This window comes from Fusarium sambucinum, chromosome III, assembly GCF_050947815.1.
Source record: "Fusarium sambucinum isolate potato_lamoka chromosome III, whole genome shotgun sequence".
In the NCBI taxonomy this organism is placed as follows: domain Eukaryota; kingdom Fungi; phylum Ascomycota; class Sordariomycetes; order Hypocreales; family Nectriaceae; genus Fusarium; species Fusarium sambucinum.
In genome coordinates, this window is record NC_139292.1 from 893,411 (window position 1) to 911,496 (window position 18,086).

General features: G+C 46.9%; 9 protein-coding genes across 9 annotated transcripts; 7 read left to right on the top strand and 2 right to left on the bottom strand.

Moving 5' to 3' along the window:
• Nucleotides 1-568: 568 nt before the first annotated feature.
• Nucleotides 569-1,375, top strand: FSST1_010477 (P-loop containing nucleoside triphosphate hydrolase protein; the record flags this gene model as incomplete). The annotated part of the gene is made up of 1 exon (XM_083233513.1): nucleotides 569-1,375. One exon carries the CDS (start codon nucleotides 569-571, stop codon nucleotides 1,373-1,375), a length of 807 nt encoding a protein of 268 aa, XP_083080173.1.
• Nucleotides 1,376-1,942: 567 nt separating this feature from the next.
• FSST1_010478 (uncharacterized protein) lies at nucleotides 1,943-2,510 on the top strand (the record flags this gene model as incomplete). The annotated part of the gene is made up of 2 exons (XM_083233514.1): nucleotides 1,943-2,268; nucleotides 2,315-2,510. The coding sequence occupies 2 exons, from the start codon at nucleotides 1,943-1,945 to the stop codon at nucleotides 2,508-2,510; spliced, it is 522 nt and encodes a 173-aa protein (XP_083080174.1).
• Nucleotides 2,511-3,693: 1,183 nt separating this feature from the next.
• On the top strand, nucleotides 3,694-4,809 carry FSST1_010479 (chaperonin 10-like protein; the record flags this gene model as incomplete). Its single annotated transcript, XM_083233515.1, has 2 exons — nucleotides 3,694-3,702; nucleotides 3,757-4,809. 2 exons carry the CDS (start codon nucleotides 3,694-3,696, stop codon nucleotides 4,807-4,809), a joined length of 1,062 nt encoding a protein of 353 aa, XP_083080175.1.
• Nucleotides 4,810-6,152: 1,343 nt separating this feature from the next.
• Nucleotides 6,153-7,247, top strand: FSST1_010480 (uncharacterized protein; the record flags this gene model as incomplete). The annotated part of the gene is made up of 3 exons (XM_083233516.1): nucleotides 6,153-6,317; nucleotides 6,364-6,683; nucleotides 6,731-7,247. 3 exons carry the CDS (start codon nucleotides 6,153-6,155, stop codon nucleotides 7,245-7,247), a joined length of 1,002 nt encoding a protein of 333 aa, XP_083080176.1.
• A 603-nt stretch (nucleotides 7,248-7,850) lies between these two features.
• FSST1_010481 (uncharacterized protein) lies at nucleotides 7,851-9,432 on the bottom strand (the record flags this gene model as incomplete). Its single annotated transcript, XM_083233517.1, has 3 exons — nucleotides 7,851-8,530; nucleotides 8,581-8,974; nucleotides 9,028-9,432. The coding sequence occupies 3 exons, from the start codon at nucleotides 9,430-9,432 to the stop codon at nucleotides 7,851-7,853; spliced, it is 1,479 nt and encodes a 492-aa protein (XP_083080177.1).
• Nucleotides 9,433-10,528: 1,096 nt separating this feature from the next.
• Nucleotides 10,529-11,070, top strand: FSST1_010482 (cytochrome c oxidase biogenesis protein Cmc1 like-domain-containing protein; the record flags this gene model as incomplete). The annotated part of the gene is made up of 2 exons (XM_083233519.1): nucleotides 10,529-10,673; nucleotides 10,754-11,070. The coding sequence occupies 2 exons, from the start codon at nucleotides 10,529-10,531 to the stop codon at nucleotides 11,068-11,070; spliced, it is 462 nt and encodes a 153-aa protein (XP_083080178.1).
• Nucleotides 11,071-12,137: 1,067 nt separating this feature from the next.
• Nucleotides 12,138-14,012, top strand: FSST1_010483 (uncharacterized protein; the record flags this gene model as incomplete). Its single annotated transcript, XM_083233520.1, has 1 exon — nucleotides 12,138-14,012. The coding sequence occupies one exon, from the start codon at nucleotides 12,138-12,140 to the stop codon at nucleotides 14,010-14,012; it is 1,875 nt and encodes a 624-aa protein (XP_083080179.1).
• A 217-nt stretch (nucleotides 14,013-14,229) lies between these two features.
• FSST1_010484 (rRNA-processing protein UTP11) lies at nucleotides 14,230-15,067 on the bottom strand (the record flags this gene model as incomplete). Its single annotated transcript, XM_083233521.1, has 2 exons — nucleotides 14,230-14,925; nucleotides 14,972-15,067. The coding sequence occupies 2 exons, from the start codon at nucleotides 15,065-15,067 to the stop codon at nucleotides 14,230-14,232; spliced, it is 792 nt and encodes a 263-aa protein (XP_083080180.1).
• An 888-nt stretch (nucleotides 15,068-15,955) lies between these two features.
• FSST1_010485 (glycoside hydrolase) lies at nucleotides 15,956-17,650 on the top strand (the record flags this gene model as incomplete). The annotated part of the gene is made up of 1 exon (XM_083233522.1): nucleotides 15,956-17,650. One exon carries the CDS (start codon nucleotides 15,956-15,958, stop codon nucleotides 17,648-17,650), a length of 1,695 nt encoding a protein of 564 aa, XP_083080181.1.
• Nucleotides 17,651-18,086: the final 436 nt, after the last annotated feature.

An 18,086-nucleotide genomic window follows, 5' to 3' on the forward strand; every position in this document is an offset into this window, starting at 1 on the left:
TTGATGAAAGGCTACACTATGCTAGATGAAAGGGGACGAGCAGCTCAACGGCCGCGGGATGAATTTCGCTGGAATGCGAAAGTGGAAGGGTTCATAACCAAAGGTGGAAGAGAAGGAGAAATAAACTTGAGCTCACTGGAACGTGAGTTCTCTACCGGGGGACCCAAAAGCCGCAACGTTGGCTGTTAATGAGGAGGGATGGATATACCAGTTCCCGTTATTTTATCTACTAGCATAAGGAGTAGTCCTAATAATGAAGTTAAATGTTTAACAAATGAGTTTGCTTTGTGATGCGAATTGTCTTGAAATATTGATGGCGCCTAATTGAGTGTGATTCATCTTAAATTATTCTCGTCATTTGATTCAATTGACTGAGTGCAAATGTAGTTTATTTAATCACGTCCAACACGAGTACGAGTCTCATGATCTGAGATGTTCCTGATAGGATATCCGTGCCATAACCGAAGTCCCGTAGGATCGACACTTACAACAACTAGGGCTTACGCTTCAAGACTATATCTTGACGACAACATCTCACTCATTTACTCTTCACCTCCTCACCAGTAAAATGACAGACTCGACTACCAAAGAAAAGAGGGAAATGAAGGTTCTTTCCCTAGGCCTTCCCCGCACAGGCTCTGCCTCGATGGCAGAAGCCCTCACAATCCTAGGCTACAAAAACGTCTACCACGCCACCCAAGCCATCAACCGTCCAGAGGATTGGGAAATCCTAGAACGTGCATGCGACGCATCATTCCCAAATTTACCTTCTTATACGGGTAAACCGTTCACCCGTGAGGAATGGGATGAGATTTGGGGTCATTGCGAAGCTACTACTGATGTAGCATCCGTCTTTGCATCGCAGCTCATACAGACGTACCCCGATGCAAAAGTCATTCTAGCAATACGCGACTTTGACCCTTGGTTCAAGAGTGTCAATCAAAGCGTTTTACAAAACCTCTGGAACCCAATTGCGCAGTTTAGTATAAATGTACTCGAACCTATCCTCGGTTCCGCAACAGGTCGTTCAGCGCGAAAACAAATGCTAGGTTTATTCCAAGCATCAACAGTCGAAGAAGCACGCGCCAACGCAAGAGAAACTTATGAAAGACATCATCAGGTGATTAGAGAGATGGTTCCAGAGGGACAATTGTTGGAGTATCGCATGGGACAGGGTTGGGAACCTGTTTGTGAGTTTTTGGGGAAACCTGTGCCAGACAAAGAGTTTCCTTGGGTTAATGAGGCGGCGGAGTTGAAGAGGGCCATTACGGCAAAGATTAATAGGAATATCAAGGCGGCTGCGATGGTGGTTTTGCCTTGGGTTGGGGCGATTGGTGTTGTTGGGATTGGGGCTTGGATGGTGGTTAGACGGTGATTGAAGATGTCGTTGGAATTGTGTTTGTTAGTTGGTTGACGTGGTGGTTGCAAGTGCACATGGTATGTTACACGTTAGCCACAGAGCCTCCAACCAAGTTTTGATCCAATACCTTACGTAGTACAAGACGACTACTCTATTTAGCTCAACATGGACGGTCTATTTACACGGAAATATCTCATAATGATCCGCGGAATCCTCAACTTGACTTCCTAATCGGCGTCTTGGCATACCGCTCGATGATGTCTTGTGCCAGGGTACATCTTTAATCACGCAAATCTTAGCCTCGGAATTCTTAATCATTACCGTTTCCAGGAACCGGGACCGCCAAGAAAAAAGCCTAGCCACTAATTTTAGGGTTTAAAATATGCTTATCGCAAGTTGTCGATCGATCGACGTCATGGCTTGTTTCTCATGACGCATTTGTTTCGATGGCGAGGGATGGGCTTAGAGAAGAATGATGGAAGTGGCCGTTCGGGAGAGTATATAAGGGCGTCTAGATGCGACAGATACCAAGACCAAAACTGCAGCACTCATCATACTCATTCATAACTTTATACTCTTAAAATGGCGTCTATTTTCGAAAAGATCAAGGAGACTGTTGTTCCCTCCAACAATGACAACAATGAGGGTTACAACACCAACACCAACATCAACTCTAATGAGCCTCCCAGCTACAACGAGTCTACCCACGCCAATTCCCACACCAACTCTGGTTTATACAACTCTGTGACAGAGAACAACACCCAGCAACGAGAGTTCAGCTCTGGTACCTCTGCACCTTTGGAGTCAACTAGCACCCAGAACGAGGGTGTTCGAACCGGCGACCGAATCAACTCGCTGGTAGAGAACGTGCCCGGAGTTCCCTCTTCTACCCAGAAGCAGTCTACATTGTAAGTTACATCCTTGTATCGCATGGCTTTGACTAATGCGTGGTAGTGATACACCTTCATACCAAAACGAAATGCACCACGACACTTCTTCCCATACTCCCATCGATGCGGCTCGCGCGCCTCCTTCTGCTTTGAAGAAGCATCTTGGCGAACCTACAATTGAGCACGATTATCCTCATGAGAGTTCGACAAAGAGACACTCCTCTGTTAGTCACCAGGAGGAGCACTACAACCTTAACTAGGAAGACTGGTACAATTGGAGATTAGATCAGGATAGCGAATGAGAATTAATTATAATTTAATCGTCAAGAAAGAGTGTGCAGGCGTGAGATGTATTGTGTGATGACAGCTGTCCTGATAAGCTTCTCCAGCATTCGTACCCGGAGAACTCTCCGGTTTCCGCTCCGCCCCGGCTCCACCAACCGGGCGCTACTCTCAATCGAGCAACTCCGCGCCGGACCGCCGGTGATGGATCGCTAACTTTTTTTGAGACCTGATGCAGGAATAAAACATAATGCCGATGCCGGTATAGACTAGACTGTGGTTTTAGATGCTTTCTCCAACAAGGAATGTCAGATGAGATGATCAAGTGATCATTATTGGGTCCCGGATACCAACCGGAAGCGATTGAACAGAGACCGTCTCTGGGCGGGATTGTACCCGATGAATAGGATATGATCTGAGGTATTCTCATGGGTGTTTTGGAGGATTGAAGCTTCCAACACATCAGCCATTGGTACTGAATAATTACCATCATAAAGAAAAACTCTCCCATGATCCCATTCAACTCCTCATGCTGTACAGAGTAGTCCCGGTCTATTTCTGACCGATGGATCCCGCTCCACCAGATCCCCTCAATCTAACTGGTGCGGTTAAATACAATCTGTCTACTCTGGCTAAATTGAAGACAAGAAAATGTCAAGCGCTCCCGTCATGACAAGCTAGGCCAGCCTCTAGCGTGTTGAGTCTCAATATCATGGCTTCTTGATTGGCGAGGTTAAAAGTGAAGCTGAGATTATCATTGAAGCTCTACTCTAGTCGCACCCCCACGGCATGATGGACAATTGGACATGAGAAGAGAAAAGAAGAGAAAATTGTGAATGACCATGTGATCATGTCTGTTCATCCATGGGTATATAGACTTGTCTCCTCTTTATCAGCAGATTTTATTTGGAGATAGATCAACTCATGATTAACAACTTCAGGCTATTCTAATTATTTTTTTACTGTCGCGAACTTGGCTGTGGTGATATTGTTTATCGCAACTCCACATTGTGACACTTACGACGTTGGGATCCATATAAGAGAGAGGGACATCCCACCCGGACATACGATTGACGACTCTACTCTTCCATCAATCCTACAAACACAATCAATTCTCGCCTTTCCATCTTTTCCCCTTCAAAACCTCACAATACAGCAACAATGTCCAGCGTATGTTGTTACCCCGCCATGCCCCTCATGACGTCGAATATTGACCCCTCATAGAACCTCTCCTTCATCCTCAACAAACCAGGCGACGTCTCCTTCGAGGAACGTCCCAAACCATCCCTCGCAAGCCCTCACGATGTCCTCGTCGCCGTCAACTACACCGGTATCTGCGGTTCCGACGTCCACTACTGGGTCCACGGTTCCATCGGCAAGTTTGTCGTCGAGGACCCCATGGTTCTAGGCCACGAGTCTGCTGGAACAGTCGTTGAAGTCGGCGAAAAGGTCAAGAACCTCAAGGCCGGTGATCGCGTCGCTCTCGAGCCCGGATATCCATGCCGCCGCTGCCAGAACTGCCTCGCTGGCAAGTACAACCTTTGCCCTGATATGGTCTTTGCCGCTACACCACCTTATCACGGTACTTTGACTGGTTTCTGGTCTGCCCCCTCCGACTTTTGCTTCAAGCTTCCCGATAATGTGTCGCTTCAAGAGGGTGCTTTGATTGAGCCTCTCGCTGTCGCTGTTCACATCGTTAAGCAGGCGCGCGTCAAGCCTGGTGACTCTGTCGTTGTCATGGGTGCTGGTCCTGTTGGTCTTCTTTGTGCGGCTGTCGCAAAGGCCTACGGCGCTTCCAAGATTGTCAGCGTCGATATTGTTCAGAGCAAGCTCGACTTTGCCAAGGACTTTGCTTCCACACACGTTTACGCTTCTCAGCGCATTGCGCCCGAGGAGAATGCCAAGAACATTTGTGATCTGGCCGGTCTACCCGACGGTGCCGATATTGTTATCGATGCCAGCGGTGCTGAGCCTTCAATCCAGGCTTCTATCCACGTCCTCAAGAACGGTGGCAGCTACGTGCAGGGTGGTATGGGCAAGGCCGATATTACTTTCCCCATCATGGCTTTCTGCATCAAGGAGGCCACCGCCAGTGGATCGTTCCGATACGGTGCTGGTGATTATCCTCTTGCTGTTGAGCTTGTCGCTACTGGCAAGGTTGATGTCAAGAAGCTTATCACTGGTGTCGTCGACTTTAAGCAGGCTGAGGAGGCTTTCAAGAAGGTCAAGGAGGGCGAGGCGATCAAGGTTCTTATCAAGGGTCCCAATGAGCAGTAGATGCTAAAAGAGATGAGAGATGAATGAATGACTACGAAAAGTATATCTGGGGTGATGATGGGCGTTGGAATTGTTAGAGTCTTTAGACGTAATTATAGCATCAATTACATGCATTAATGGACTGGTCTGTCTCAGACTTATCTGTCTGTGAACCTTTGTGCAAGACTAATCTGTAGACTGATCATCACTTAAATGAGCCCAAGCTTTACCTAGTTCAGTCGATGCAAGGGAAGGATCATGCCGGTTATCCATGTCAAGTTACGAATAGCCTCATTCATCAATTTAATTCCGCATTTTGTCTCTTGTTCCGCCCACACACACTAGTTCAAACGGCTGACCAGCACAGCCGAAACATCCACTTCAGCTCCTACTCTCATATCGCTCCAACTCTTTATTAATAAGTTAAAATCCTTATCTTAATGTACGAAGGAGTACACAGACAGGCCTTTTGTTTGAGCTACTTACAAGTCTGCGTTTAACGCGGAACTACATACTACACATTGTATCAACATCTCATCAAGGGAGAGATTCCCTTGAGAAGTGATCGACACGACATGGGTCTTGAATCCTTCATGCATGCATATCAAAGATTTGTCTAACCAATCATCATCAACCAACTCGCGCAGCTTTCTCTTTTAGACATACTCACATTCCTCAATTTGAATCAGCCCACTTACACCGTCCATTGAGGTTACTCTCGTCAAGAGTCAGTTTTTAAGCTAGAAACATAACTGGTTTCTAAACGAAAACGCCTCGTCTATGTATCCCTTTGTCGCACAGCCCAAACACTTTACCAACTATCGATTCCAGACGCCATCCCGCTTGGTCTAATGTATGTATAGTCGGCAATTATCTCCCGTTGCCAGCCTTGTACAGGGGTTTGAGATGGGGTATGATTGGGCTTGTTTAGTCTCAAACATGAGTGTCAGTGCACAACGATCAAGTCCAATCTACAGAGTACTCAGTCTAGAGTACGAGAGCTATGAGAAGTCAACTATCCCTCAACATGTAAGATGTATCATCGTATTGTACAATTGAGGCCATTCAGGCACAAATCTCCCCTTCAAACGCCTTCTTCTTGATCCACCACACGTGTACGCCCAACGGCGCTGGTCAAACTTGTTCAATGGACAGCTGAGGTGCGGCTGAAGGACGCTAAGGCAAGCCATCCGCCAGGGGTCCTGGAACTTGAATCTGCCTTGTCTAGTAGTGATTTGGAGTGAGTCAAGTGTTTGAATGGGTATAAGGTTACCAAGCTGCTCTTTCTTTGGTCTTTCATTTTGCTCCAGGACTTGAAATATTATTGCGTTTATACTGCTGTCTGTCACGTATCGACTTACAAGATGACTCAACAACAACCAGTCGAGGGAGACCATGTTCTCCAAACACCACTATGGATTGTTATTATCCGTGGCTTTCAGTTCTTCGTCTCTGTCTTTATTGTCGGTCTCTGTGGCTGGATGATTCATGATGCCGGACTCCCAGAAAACTCCCTTTGCATTGCTATCGTAAGTCATTTACCTCGAGTCTCTCAACAGCACTAACATCTCACAGGCAGTTCTCACTTGGATAATAGTCCTCTACGCCCTCTTGACAGAAAAGATCCCCTCCCTTCGAAGCTTATACCACATCATCGCCGTCCTCTGCCTTGATGCTTTGATGCTCATTCTCTGGCTCGCCGCTTGGGCTGCTACTGCCGCTCGCCGAGCCAAGTATGTCGTGCCCGTCAACGTTGGTAACTGCTACGATGATGGCAGTCTTACGGATAGTAAGAACTGCAGTGTCTTTTACAAGCGTGATGGAGAGAATGTTATTCTTTTCAAGACTGGTTTGGCTATCTTGGCTGCCATTGCTGGTCTGGGAGCCTTGGTCTGGTAAGTTACCTCTACTCTATGTGTGATACAAACTAATTGAGATACAGGGTTCTGTTTATTGTCACTTTTGTCTGGAGTCTCGTCATGTTCCTTCGAGGACGTAAGCAGGGTCGTTTCGCTGTTGATCTCTCTGGTTCGACAAACAACTACCAAATGGAGCCCAAGACTGAAGCCCAGGTTAATGTCCAGCCTCAGCCTGTACCAGCTGCACCTCAATACCAGCAGCAACAGCAACCTGCTCCTGGTCAGTTCCAACAACAGCAACAATATCCTCCCCAGCAGCAGCAGCAGCAGCAGCAGCAATACCCTCCTCAACAACAACAGCAGTACCCCCCTCAAACAACACCCTCTCCATACCAACCTGCCCAGAGCCCATACCAACAACAAGGCGCTTACTCTCCTCCTCCCGTATCGCCTTATGATCCTCAACAAGGTCAGCAGTTCCAGGGTCAGCAGAATTATGCACAGTATCCTCCCCAGCAATATCATGAAGTCCCCGGTACTACATCGTCGCCACCTCCCCAGCAGCAACCTTATCCTGCCCAGGGTCACCCTCAGCAGTAGATGAAATGAGAAGGAAATAATGGGTTTATGAGATGGGGTTGAAGCGTGGTGGAGTTTTAGTCTTTCGTTTAGCTTTTGATACCAATGATACATATAACTTATGGAATACAACTAAGCTCTTCATATTGTCACTCGCTGAGAACATAAGACCGACGAGGGTTATCTGCAGAAAGCCAAGCTGCTTTGTTGATAGTGTTAGGATTAATCTTGAGTGGTAGGGTTCCAGTAATACACCCATTAAATGTAGGAAATGCATTACTTGTTGAAACAAGGAGAAGTCTAACAGCGTTTCTCTTTTAATTACTACATCCAAGTTTAGCAGCGCCTCCTTATTGCGGGCAGATTACCGCAGTGTATTGCAATAACCATCTTTCCATTCACATCCTATACTCAAGGCCAGAAGGAATTAGTGGGACAGCTATGCTATTTAAATTAGACTTGCGGTTCTGCCACTTTCACTCTCAGCGTCTAGAGTCATAGCCTCGACTTTTGGGTACGAAAATATACAAAGAAAATAGTCTAAACAACATAAAGTAAAAAAATGGTTCCATCTCTTTGGGAGCCGCATCACCCTCATTTCCAACGGCTACTTTGTAGCTCGTACTAGAAGCCCACCCAGGCAAGGATGACAAGAGCAGAGTCATACTCTTTGCTGGAAGTGTCCCTCTCGGCTACCGAGGTAATAGAAACGGAAAGCTCTCTCGGGGTCTTTTCGTTGGGAGCGTCGTTAAGCCACTCCACCTTCTCACGTGTAAACCCACCGATAACACTGACCGGGTCCGGGTGGTCTTGACAGTTGTCGCGATACCAATCTTGATACCATCTCGTCGCCCATACAGGCCTTGGATTTTTTTCGACACAAACCAAGTCTTCTCCCAAGGCCTCCTCGTCGGAATCCTCAGAAGGATTCTCGTCGTATTCCTCAGAGGAACAATATGAACTCGGACTCTCGGGGAGTTCCTCCATGCGTTGAAGCTCGCTGAGTTCAAGCTCGCTGTCCTTCAGGAGGCTTTCAAGCTCGCCGTCGTCCATGCGTTCAAGGTCGCTGTCGTACATGGGGTCAAAGTCGCCGTCCTCCTTCACGCGTTCGCGTTCGCGTTCACGTTCCTCTTTGATGTACTGCGAATCATCGAGTACCGCGCGAACACGGACTTTGCCCACGTTTCGTCTGAGGGCTTGGTAGACCATCATGTCCATGCCTTTAAGCATGAATTGGGTTTGTTCATAGGATGACCTGGAAGCGTGAGGATATCGATGAGTGCATGTGAAACCGACGATATATTCTAGCATAAACTGTTAGCTGTAAAGTCATGAATGACCGTGGGCTACTTACGTTTCCCAGTAGATCTCATCTTGTTAAGAAGCTTCACAAGACCAGCGTAGAAGTCAAGTGATTCCTGATCAAGAACTTCAAGTTGGGTTGCCATTAGAGCTGGGGCGCAGTCTGTCCAGATGAGGTTATAAGTCAACATCAACCTGTGACCCTCAGTAATTGGGAGGACTTTATGTTCGCAATGAGACATGAAAGCAGCCCATTGGATAGTGTCTGGATGTTGAGATGCCCAGTCGAATTCGACAAGTCGATCCCCATGTTGATGATCCTCATGTCGAATCGCAAGCTGTCCTCCTTTGTGTGGGACAGGGAGACAAATCATGAGAGTACCCATGTGACGATCCGATCTAGAGTCAACATGGGTCTCGGGCCTGTCTGAGGAAGCAGATTGTACCTGTAAAATGTGTCAGAAAATATAAAGATAGCAGTCGTGAGTAGGAAACTCACCTCCAGCTTGCACAGCTCAGCCTTGACTGCCGCACCAATTTCCGTCGAATATGCACTACAAGCCAAAGTCTGATTGATCGCTTCGAGGATCCCATGTACATAAGGATTGAAGTTGGTAAAAAAGTCGTCAGCATCCATCGTGGCAGGGGCATTCAGCAATTGAGTGAACGCGTTCTTGGAGGCATCACTGGCGGCCAAGGGAAATCTCAAAGTGTGAGATTGCCCATTCGTTTTGTCGGTCCATTGAACAGCGAGCTTGCCAAAGTCTTGAACATGTCCTCCGATGGCAAAGACATCCTCGCCCGACAATGAAGAGAACACATCGTGTAGAAGGTCCTTGACTGAAGCATCTTCGATTGAAGGGGCTTCCCGGTATGGGAGATCCATTTCCATTGGTTGATACATTGTTAGATCAGATATCTTGTTGTGTTTAGATGTTGATGTTTGGATGTGTACTGAAGATGTGATGGATGTGTAGAAGAGAGGAATGATTCACTGAAGACGGGATGGGATGCAGTCTTATATATTCTTCCGATTTCTTTAAGTTTTAGGTAAAGTCTTAGGTTTCTTATTGTTCTGTATTCTCACTTACAAAGTTGATCTCTGCAGACAGATTAGAAACTCAAATCATCAAAGTTGGAGGTTTAACTTTTCTAATTTTAACACAGGCGTGATTGATACAGCAGCTGCCTAAGTACATATAGCGCCTAAAGTTTAACATGGAAGTTTTATAGGCAGTTTGTAGAAGCCTATGATACTTCAACTGCGCACATATTTAATACTTAGGCTTTGGATTGACGACCATTTTATTCACGCTCTGCATAGATATACACACATATTCAATTGAACTCTAAGCCTCAGGGGACAAAAATAAACCTCCCAAAAAGTCTGATCTTAGTAGCATAAACTGACCTACTAAGTTTGTTATGCTTTTGTAGCCAAGTTGTCTGATGCTCCGAGGTTGTGGTCGGGACAGCCCACGCTCATTGTTGGCTGACTTGAGAGTCATCTTTCAAACACCATAGACAGTTTATTTACGTACGCGTACACAAGTTATAGTCTTTGTCGATCTCGGCAGCGGTTGTGAATGATTATATATACATTCACCATGCCGTCCGCCAATGCTTTTGAAGCAGCAACGGCTCGCTGACTTGAGTTGTGATTCAGAGACAGCACCACCAAACAACCACTTCTACCTAAATCTTCCTGAAAACACTCTATAGAATTCATCATGAAGAATAAATGCTGAACCTAGATGTTAATTGTCAGTTGTGATGCTGTGTACTTCATTCGGACATCCCAAAAATAGAAGGCGGTCAGCACGGTCAAAATCCATTCAATCATGGGCTCACTTCACCATCTCGGCATTCCGCGAGCTCCAGCTCCTCGTCCGATATAGCTCCAGTCACTTTCCCTAACGATTGTACCACGACCATTACGACTACCGACATAAATTACAGACCAATACTCGAACCCCTCCTCGTCTTCCTCCCAGGTCACAATGGCCACCTCAAACCCCCCAATGCCTCAAGAGAAGCTCGGCGTACCATCTCGAAACCCTCTACCTCTATCTGCGTCGCAAGAAGCACAAGTCCGAGATATCTTTTACCAAAAAGTCCGAAAAGAATGCGCCGAAGAGATTAAGGGTGCGTTCTCTACAGTGGCGGCAGCAGCACATCACGCATACCTGCAGTCACACTTTATAATCACATACTAACTTCCTCAGCATTTGCTGCATGCGCTCTAGGTCGAACCTTTACAGTATCATTCGCTTGCCGAGCCGAACACCGCGTCATGAACAATTGTATGAAGGTCCACGCCACACAAGCAGCACACGACGAAGCACGCGAGGAGTGGTTCGCTTTGAGGATAGAACGTCAGAAGGAGAGAGAAAAGAAAGCTAGAGTTGCACAAGCTCAAGAAGAGTTTATGCGCGAATGGTGGGGATTGCCAGAGCATGTGAGGTTGTCGAAACAAAAGGAGATGGAGCAGAGAGGGGAGAGGATACATGGACTTGCAGCAAAGGATCGACCGAGGGATTGATATGACAAAAAGAAATGGACACGAATGAAAGAAAGAGTGGTTAGCATCTGTGGCGTTTGGGTTGTTCACGGGACATTTACGCTGCTATGGGGGAATTGTACGAATATAAAAGGCGATGTGATGTACCAAGAATTGTACAATACAGGTTGATCCCTACAACGATGACATTCAACTGGACATGCCAGGGAGTAAAAAGCATGCAGCCAGTACTATTATCACCCAACATTGAAACGACTCTCCCTCAATACCCCGAGATCATCGTGGATACTTCTCAAGAGGGTAAGAAACAAATTGTGACGAGTTAATTACCGCCCAGCCTCTCTTGACAGTCTACAGGACTATAGTCTTAGTGGTTGATATGATGGTTCATGTATGCGACGATGGGGTTACATGCATCAAGCGGTCAACAATTGTTTCAATATCTCGACAATTAATTGTCCATCAACAAGACTTTCAGTCTCTTTAGTCTCTTTTCTTTTACGATTAATAACGACAAAAGAAGATACTCTCCATATTCTATAGCTTCTACTCTCATCTCTACTTCAATCCTCAGCTCCTACAAACTCAGACTGTCTTACTGCATTCCATCACATCAAATCACCCGCCCATCATCTTCCCAAACCCAATAAAATCCATCCCCGTCCAACCCAAGTCATTTATGCTTGCAACCAATTACACTTTTTCTTCCCCTCACTCCAGCGCGTCTCCAGGGCGCTTAGCATGACTGCTGCAGTGTGATTGTCCCGCCGATTGGTTGACAGGGGTAGTTAGAGGGGATGCTATTTTCGTGACCCCTTGTCGTTGTGTTAGTCGGAGCGCTTAAGAAACTGAATAGGAAGGCAATATAATATTGATCATATTCTTTTCGGTATTTTGTTTCTTGGTTTTTTTTTGTATTGTTGGTTGCTGTTCTGTTTGTTTTGAAACGTCTTTTGTGGATTGATCATGAAGCGGTAGCGGCAGCAGCATCAACAACAACTTTACACTGCCTTTGATACCCGGATTTATATCCCTCTTCTTTTGAGAAGAAGTCGCATTTTTAAGAAAAATACTGTTTGATACAGAAAATGTCTACTCCAACCCCAGGAGGGTTCTCGTTATTCCCGAGCCCAAACGCTTCCAAACCACCACCAACTTCACGCAATCAGACTCCTCGACCTCGTCGCTCTGAATCTCGTGAGAGAGATTTACGATCTGTTACACCACAGGCAATGGCTTCCGAAATAATTGAGCCTGTTTCGCCGCCGAGAAATGGACGACAGACGCCGCAGAATAGGTCCCAGACACCACAAAACAGGGCCCAGACGCCACAGAGATCTCAAACACCACAGAACAGGTCGCAAACACCCCAAAACAGATCACAGACGCCTCAGAGTACATCGCCACCACAGAATAGATCCCACACACCAATCGAGTTCGATTCTATTCGACAACAGGAACCAAAACCTGCTAAAGTCCAAAGACCAAGACCAACCGTCCAAATCCCAGGTCGCGCCGATACAGGCAACATCCAAGGCCCTGCACTCTTTCGAAGTAGCAGTGATCGATCACGAAGTTCTATAGCGAAACCTCCTCTGGGTGAATCCAATGCGCAACCTCTTCGGTCCATCTTTCCAGCGTATAACCCAGACTTGCCACTCAACCAGCAAAACTATGTTCCCACCGAGACTCGACCTGCCGAGATTCCACGAGCAGTTATTAGTCGACAGACATACCATGAAACACCAGCCGGAGCAGCACCTAGAAACCCCCCGGTTAGAAGTCCTGTTATTAGTCCCATGAGCATGCAATCTGCGCAGTCTTCTTGGCCTCATCGTGCTGTTCAACAACAAGAGCCACCTCTAATTCCCACGGTTAGTTCGAACGAACTTCTCAAGAATTACTGGAAGGTTGCGAATGGATGGCAGGCTTCAGCGTCTGAAGGAAGAGTGTACTGCATGAAGTTGACGCAGGAAAAAGATGCGCCTGTCTACAGTCTATCATCTGCGACGCAGCCTTTTTATAACTTGCGTCTGGATCCAACTTCGGCTTCGGCATATGTAACTCTTACAAGACACGACCCCAACAAGCCTTACAAAGCGCCCAAGCCTGAAGCAAGTTCTTCGGCGAGCAGTATCATAAGTGGTGTTGTTGGACATAGCAGCTCGGGTAGTAAAGTCACCGATACGAAGCATTGGCAAGAAGCTCTTACTACGACTTTGGAAGAAGAGACGCGAAGACATCCCCCGAATGATGGTCTCGTTGCACTTCTTATGCCTACACCAGCTACAAAGATGGCCATTGAGAGATCCCAAGACCCTGCGTCTGTCATGTTGGCGGAAAGAGAATGCGCACGTCTTGTGTGGGACGAAGACAGTTCCCATCACTTCCTCGTCCACCCCTCTCTCGCAACACCTTTCTGCGTCACCATTGAGCGATCCCCTTCATGGTCTCGCGTAGAGTATACCCTCGAACACAACGAATCACCTCAACATCTCGCCAAGCTTACCCGTGATGGTACTGGCAGCGGCTGGTTGGAGATTGACACCGGTATCGCCTCAAAGATAGAGTCGTACTTTATCGTTGATGTAGCTGTCACAGCACTTCTCCTCGTAGCCCAAGGCGACGAAAAGAACAATCCCATCACAGAAGCCTTTGAGCCTCCACCACCTCTGATCCTCACAGCCAAGCAGGAAAGGCGTTTCAGCAAGCTAGGCAAGCGTGAAGAAAAGAAGAGCAAGAAGCGCAACATGGAAGCTTTTGAGATTGACGTCGAAAGTCAAGATGAGAGTCTCGGCAAGGGCAAGAAAGAGAAGGAAGACAAACTTCCCTTTTTGATCAGAGTGATCGTCAAGATTGTCAAGGGTCTGTTTGCGTGCTTTATTTGGCTTCTGACGATAAGTTTCCGATGTGTTGGATTCGCGTTCAAAGGGTGTTATAAATGCATCGGGTCAAAGTATTAATGAAGGATCATGACGAGACGGACTTTTTACGGGCGCACTTTATTTTTATTCGAGCGCATGGAGGATTTAAACGTATTTTCATATTTTTTGTATCATATATCATACACCCAAGGCGTTCTTTTCGGGGGTATCTATTAGCTTTTTGCCATGAGCAAACGTAACGAATAAAACACGAAGGACATGATCTGAAACCAAACTGCAAATGAATTATCGCTGTTTATCGCTTTCTTGTCCGCACCATAATCTTCTTTCCTTTACGTGTGGTTCCTCCTGATGTCGCCGTCTTTGCCATTTTTGCCTTTTGGATCTCGAGTTCGCCTTCAGCGTCTGTGAGGACTTTGAGTTTCTTGCGGGCATTTTCGAGTTGGCGGCGAAGACGTCGTAGAGCCTTGGCACGCTCAAATTCTTCGTCTCCCTCCTTGATGTCCTTCTTTTCCTCTTTTTCCTCTTCGTCATTCAAGTCTAGGTGGTCTTGTAATGTTTGCTCGCGCTGTTCTTCGTCATCTGCAAAGACAATCTTTCTAGGCGCTTTGGGTGCGGTAGCAAAGTCGAATTCCGAATCGCTGTCTTGATCTTCGTCTTCGTCCTCGTCAAGCTTGTCGAATCCTCGGGTGAGGACTACCTGCTCCTCCAACTTGGCAACTTCCTTTGCAACAACCTGTCGCATCGTTCGAACGTATCCGAGATCTTGTGTCTTGAGGAGTCGTACTGTCTCAACGTCCATGACCTTGTTTCCTCGATCGCCCTGTACTTTTCCGGACCATGTCTTTCCATCCTTGAGTTTGGAGCCGGGTCCCTTGCGGGACATCATTCCAAAGTAGAATTCATCTTCGTTTCGCTCGGAGGCCTTATCGCGGAGGTTTTTGAGAGTCGCTTTCTTCTTGTTGAAGTCTTTGGCTCGAAGGGAGTAGTCCTGGAGATGTGAGAAGGTGATTGAAGTGATGGGGATGTTGACAAACCTTGTGTTTCTCGAGAAGACCGAGACGGCGGCGCTCTAATGGTTGAGCTCGCTCACGGTGAGGTCGCCTGGCGACGGCATTTCGCATAGACGACATGTTGGATGTGGTGCGTTGGGTTGTCGATGGCGTCGCAAAGAATTAATGGGTGGCCTGGGAAGAAGTGACAAGATATTTTTTCTTATCTTATCGCTTTCTCACCGATAAGATAAGACAACTGAGAGCCCACATTTGATGTTGAGTTAAACATAGAATACCGGAAGCTAGATTCAATTCCGCCGATTAAACACGGATAAGCCAGGCTTAAAAACGTATGGTTAATTTCGAATTGGTTGCGAAATAAAATCAAGCTTTTTCCATCTTGTTTTGTCGCTCGCCAGCTGAGAGTTCCCTTGATTAGGTGGCTTGTCCAGGGGTTTCAGCCCGTCAGCACCTTTGACATTGAGTTTCCAAGGCATGAGACAGCTAAATGCACTAATGCACTCCTGAAAACCCAATGCAAGTGCTGACTCTGATGATCTACAGAGGGGAGAACAAATGGTCAGATCTCAACAATTGTAGCTCACATGCTCTGTTGTCTGTCTATATCTCGTACTTGGTCAAGAGAGCGTACGAGCTTTCATCATGATCAAATCTCGCGTAATGTCTTTTCTTTACAGTAATACTAGTAACACAACCGTGCTCGCGTATGATCTCCCTGCACTCAATATGTCATAGTGTCTGCGGATCTCACGTTAATCTAGTTATTCTTAGAACCTAAGCTTGCGTGTCAAAGAGTGGAGAGCGTCAATCAATAACTGTTTTACATTGTCTAGGATCCTTGTTTTGCGGTGGCTTTCATCGTATAAGATCTGGCTTCCCCTTTCATGCTGTCAGCATTGAATCCTTCAAAGGTCTCAATGGACCTCAATTGAACTATATATCACTCCTTCCTTTCCTATTGTGTATTTTTCCTGTATTTCTTATTCAATTGTCTGTGTCGTAATCATGGGTGTTGCTTTACCTTTTCCAGCGTCGAGGGCGATCTTCTCACTCCTCATCGCAGGCCTCATATTCTATGGCCTTTTTCACGAAATACCAACTTACAAAACACCAAAGATCAATTTCATTCCTAGCAGTTATGACTGGAGTAGACATAAGCTACAAAATCCATTGGAATTGAGTAGCATGGTCAAACCTCCTCGTGGTTCACCTGTCAATCTCCCCCGAATTCAACACGACTTTTCCAACCCCGAATTGAGAAAGCGAGAGCTTGCAACAGCTGATCAACGACGGAAAGAAATTAAGCAAGCTTTCCAAAAGACATGGAAATCTTATGAAAAGCATGCTTGGGGACGTGACGAATTGAAGCCGTTGAGCTTGGAAGGTAGTGATCCTTTTGGTGGGTGGGCCGCTACCATCTGCGACAACCTCGACACGCTATGGCTCATGGGTATGAAGCGAGAGTTTTACAAGGCCGTCGACTACGTTTCCCGCATGGACTGGGATCTTCCAACTAGCAACGGTTTCAATATCTTTGAAACTACTATCCGACATCTTGGCGGTTTACTTTCGGCGTACGAGCTCAGTGGTGAGAGCGTCTTGCTGGCCAAGGCAATTGAGCTGGGAGATTTACTGTATGCCACTTTTGACAACACAGAACACATGCCACCGCATACCATTCATTTCAGAGACCTCAAAGAAGGAAAAGGTCATCCTGAACCGCGACAGAGTACGGCTAGTTTGGGTAGTATGAGTATGGAGTTTACTCGTCTTTCGCAGCAGACCGGCAATCCTAAGTACTACGACGCAATTGACTTTATCACCAAGGCATTCGAGAGGACGCAAAACGAGACCGCGATCCCTGGACTTTGGCCCATTCAGATTAATGCGCAGGACGGATTCCGAGTTGACGATGATACGTTTGGCTTGGGCGCGAATGGCGATTCGCTTTATGAGTACCTCATTAAGGAGTATGTTCTTCTGCAGGGTCTTGAACCCAAGTATGAGAAGATGTATCTCAAGGCCGCTGATGCGGCGATTGAGCATTTGATGTTCCGACCGATGCTGCCCGAGAAGGAAGATGTGCTCATGCTGGGCGAGGCATCCATTGCTCCTCGAACGAAAGAGGTTCGATTGAGGACAGACGTGGAGCATCTCACTTGTTTCGCAGGAGGCATGTATGCCCTTGGTGGAAGAGCCCTTGGACGAGACGACCACGTTATCGTCGGCGAGAAACTAGCCCGAGGCTGCGCAAAAGCATACTCTGCCTATCCAACAGGTCTCATGCCGGAAATCGTCCACGTTGAGCGCTGCCCAACTCTAGAGTCTTGCGACTTCACCCCAAGCTCCAACAAAGAACCGCTCGGATTCCGCGCCAGAGACTCGTCCTATCTCCTCCGCCCCGAGACCATCGAGAGTATCTTTTATCTCTACCGCATCACCGGAAAGGAAGAGTTTCGCGATATTGCGTGGGATATGTGGCTTGCGGTTCGCGCTGCTGCTGAGACGGACGAGGCGTTCGCGGCGGTGATGGATGTCAATGCGAAGGAGAAGATTAAGCATAAAAATTCCATGGAGAGTTTTTGGATGGCTGAGACGTTGAAGTATTTTTATCTTATTTTTGCGGATGAGGAGGTTGTTAGTTTGGATGAGTGGGTGTTTAACACTGAGGCTCATCCATTGAGACGGATGGTGAACTGAGTGCATTAGATCAGATTGATAGACTGTGTAAATGAAAGAACAAACTTAGCAATCTTCAGGTGTCCTGCGTGAGATGTTGCTGGGCCGGACTTGGCAGCGGCCAGAGGAGTCGGCTGGCTAGGCGGGGAAGACCCCGTGTCCAACTCAACGAAGGGAGAGCGACAAAGCTTCGTAATAGCTCCCAGGTGACATGATCTAGCAGACAATAAGCGCCCGTTGTGATCTGGGTAGAGGCCTGCCTTTCCGTCTTTCTGTTTTGCGAATATGTGTATGTTAGTTGCGGTTGTTTGCAAATGCACACATCTTGTCAACAGACACCAGTTTGACCTCAAAATGTTTCATTTCAATCTATCGAACGCCCTGCACAGCCGATATGCACTCTCCAAGCATCGCCACCTCTTCAATCGTCCCTCCGGAGCATTAAGGATACTGGTCC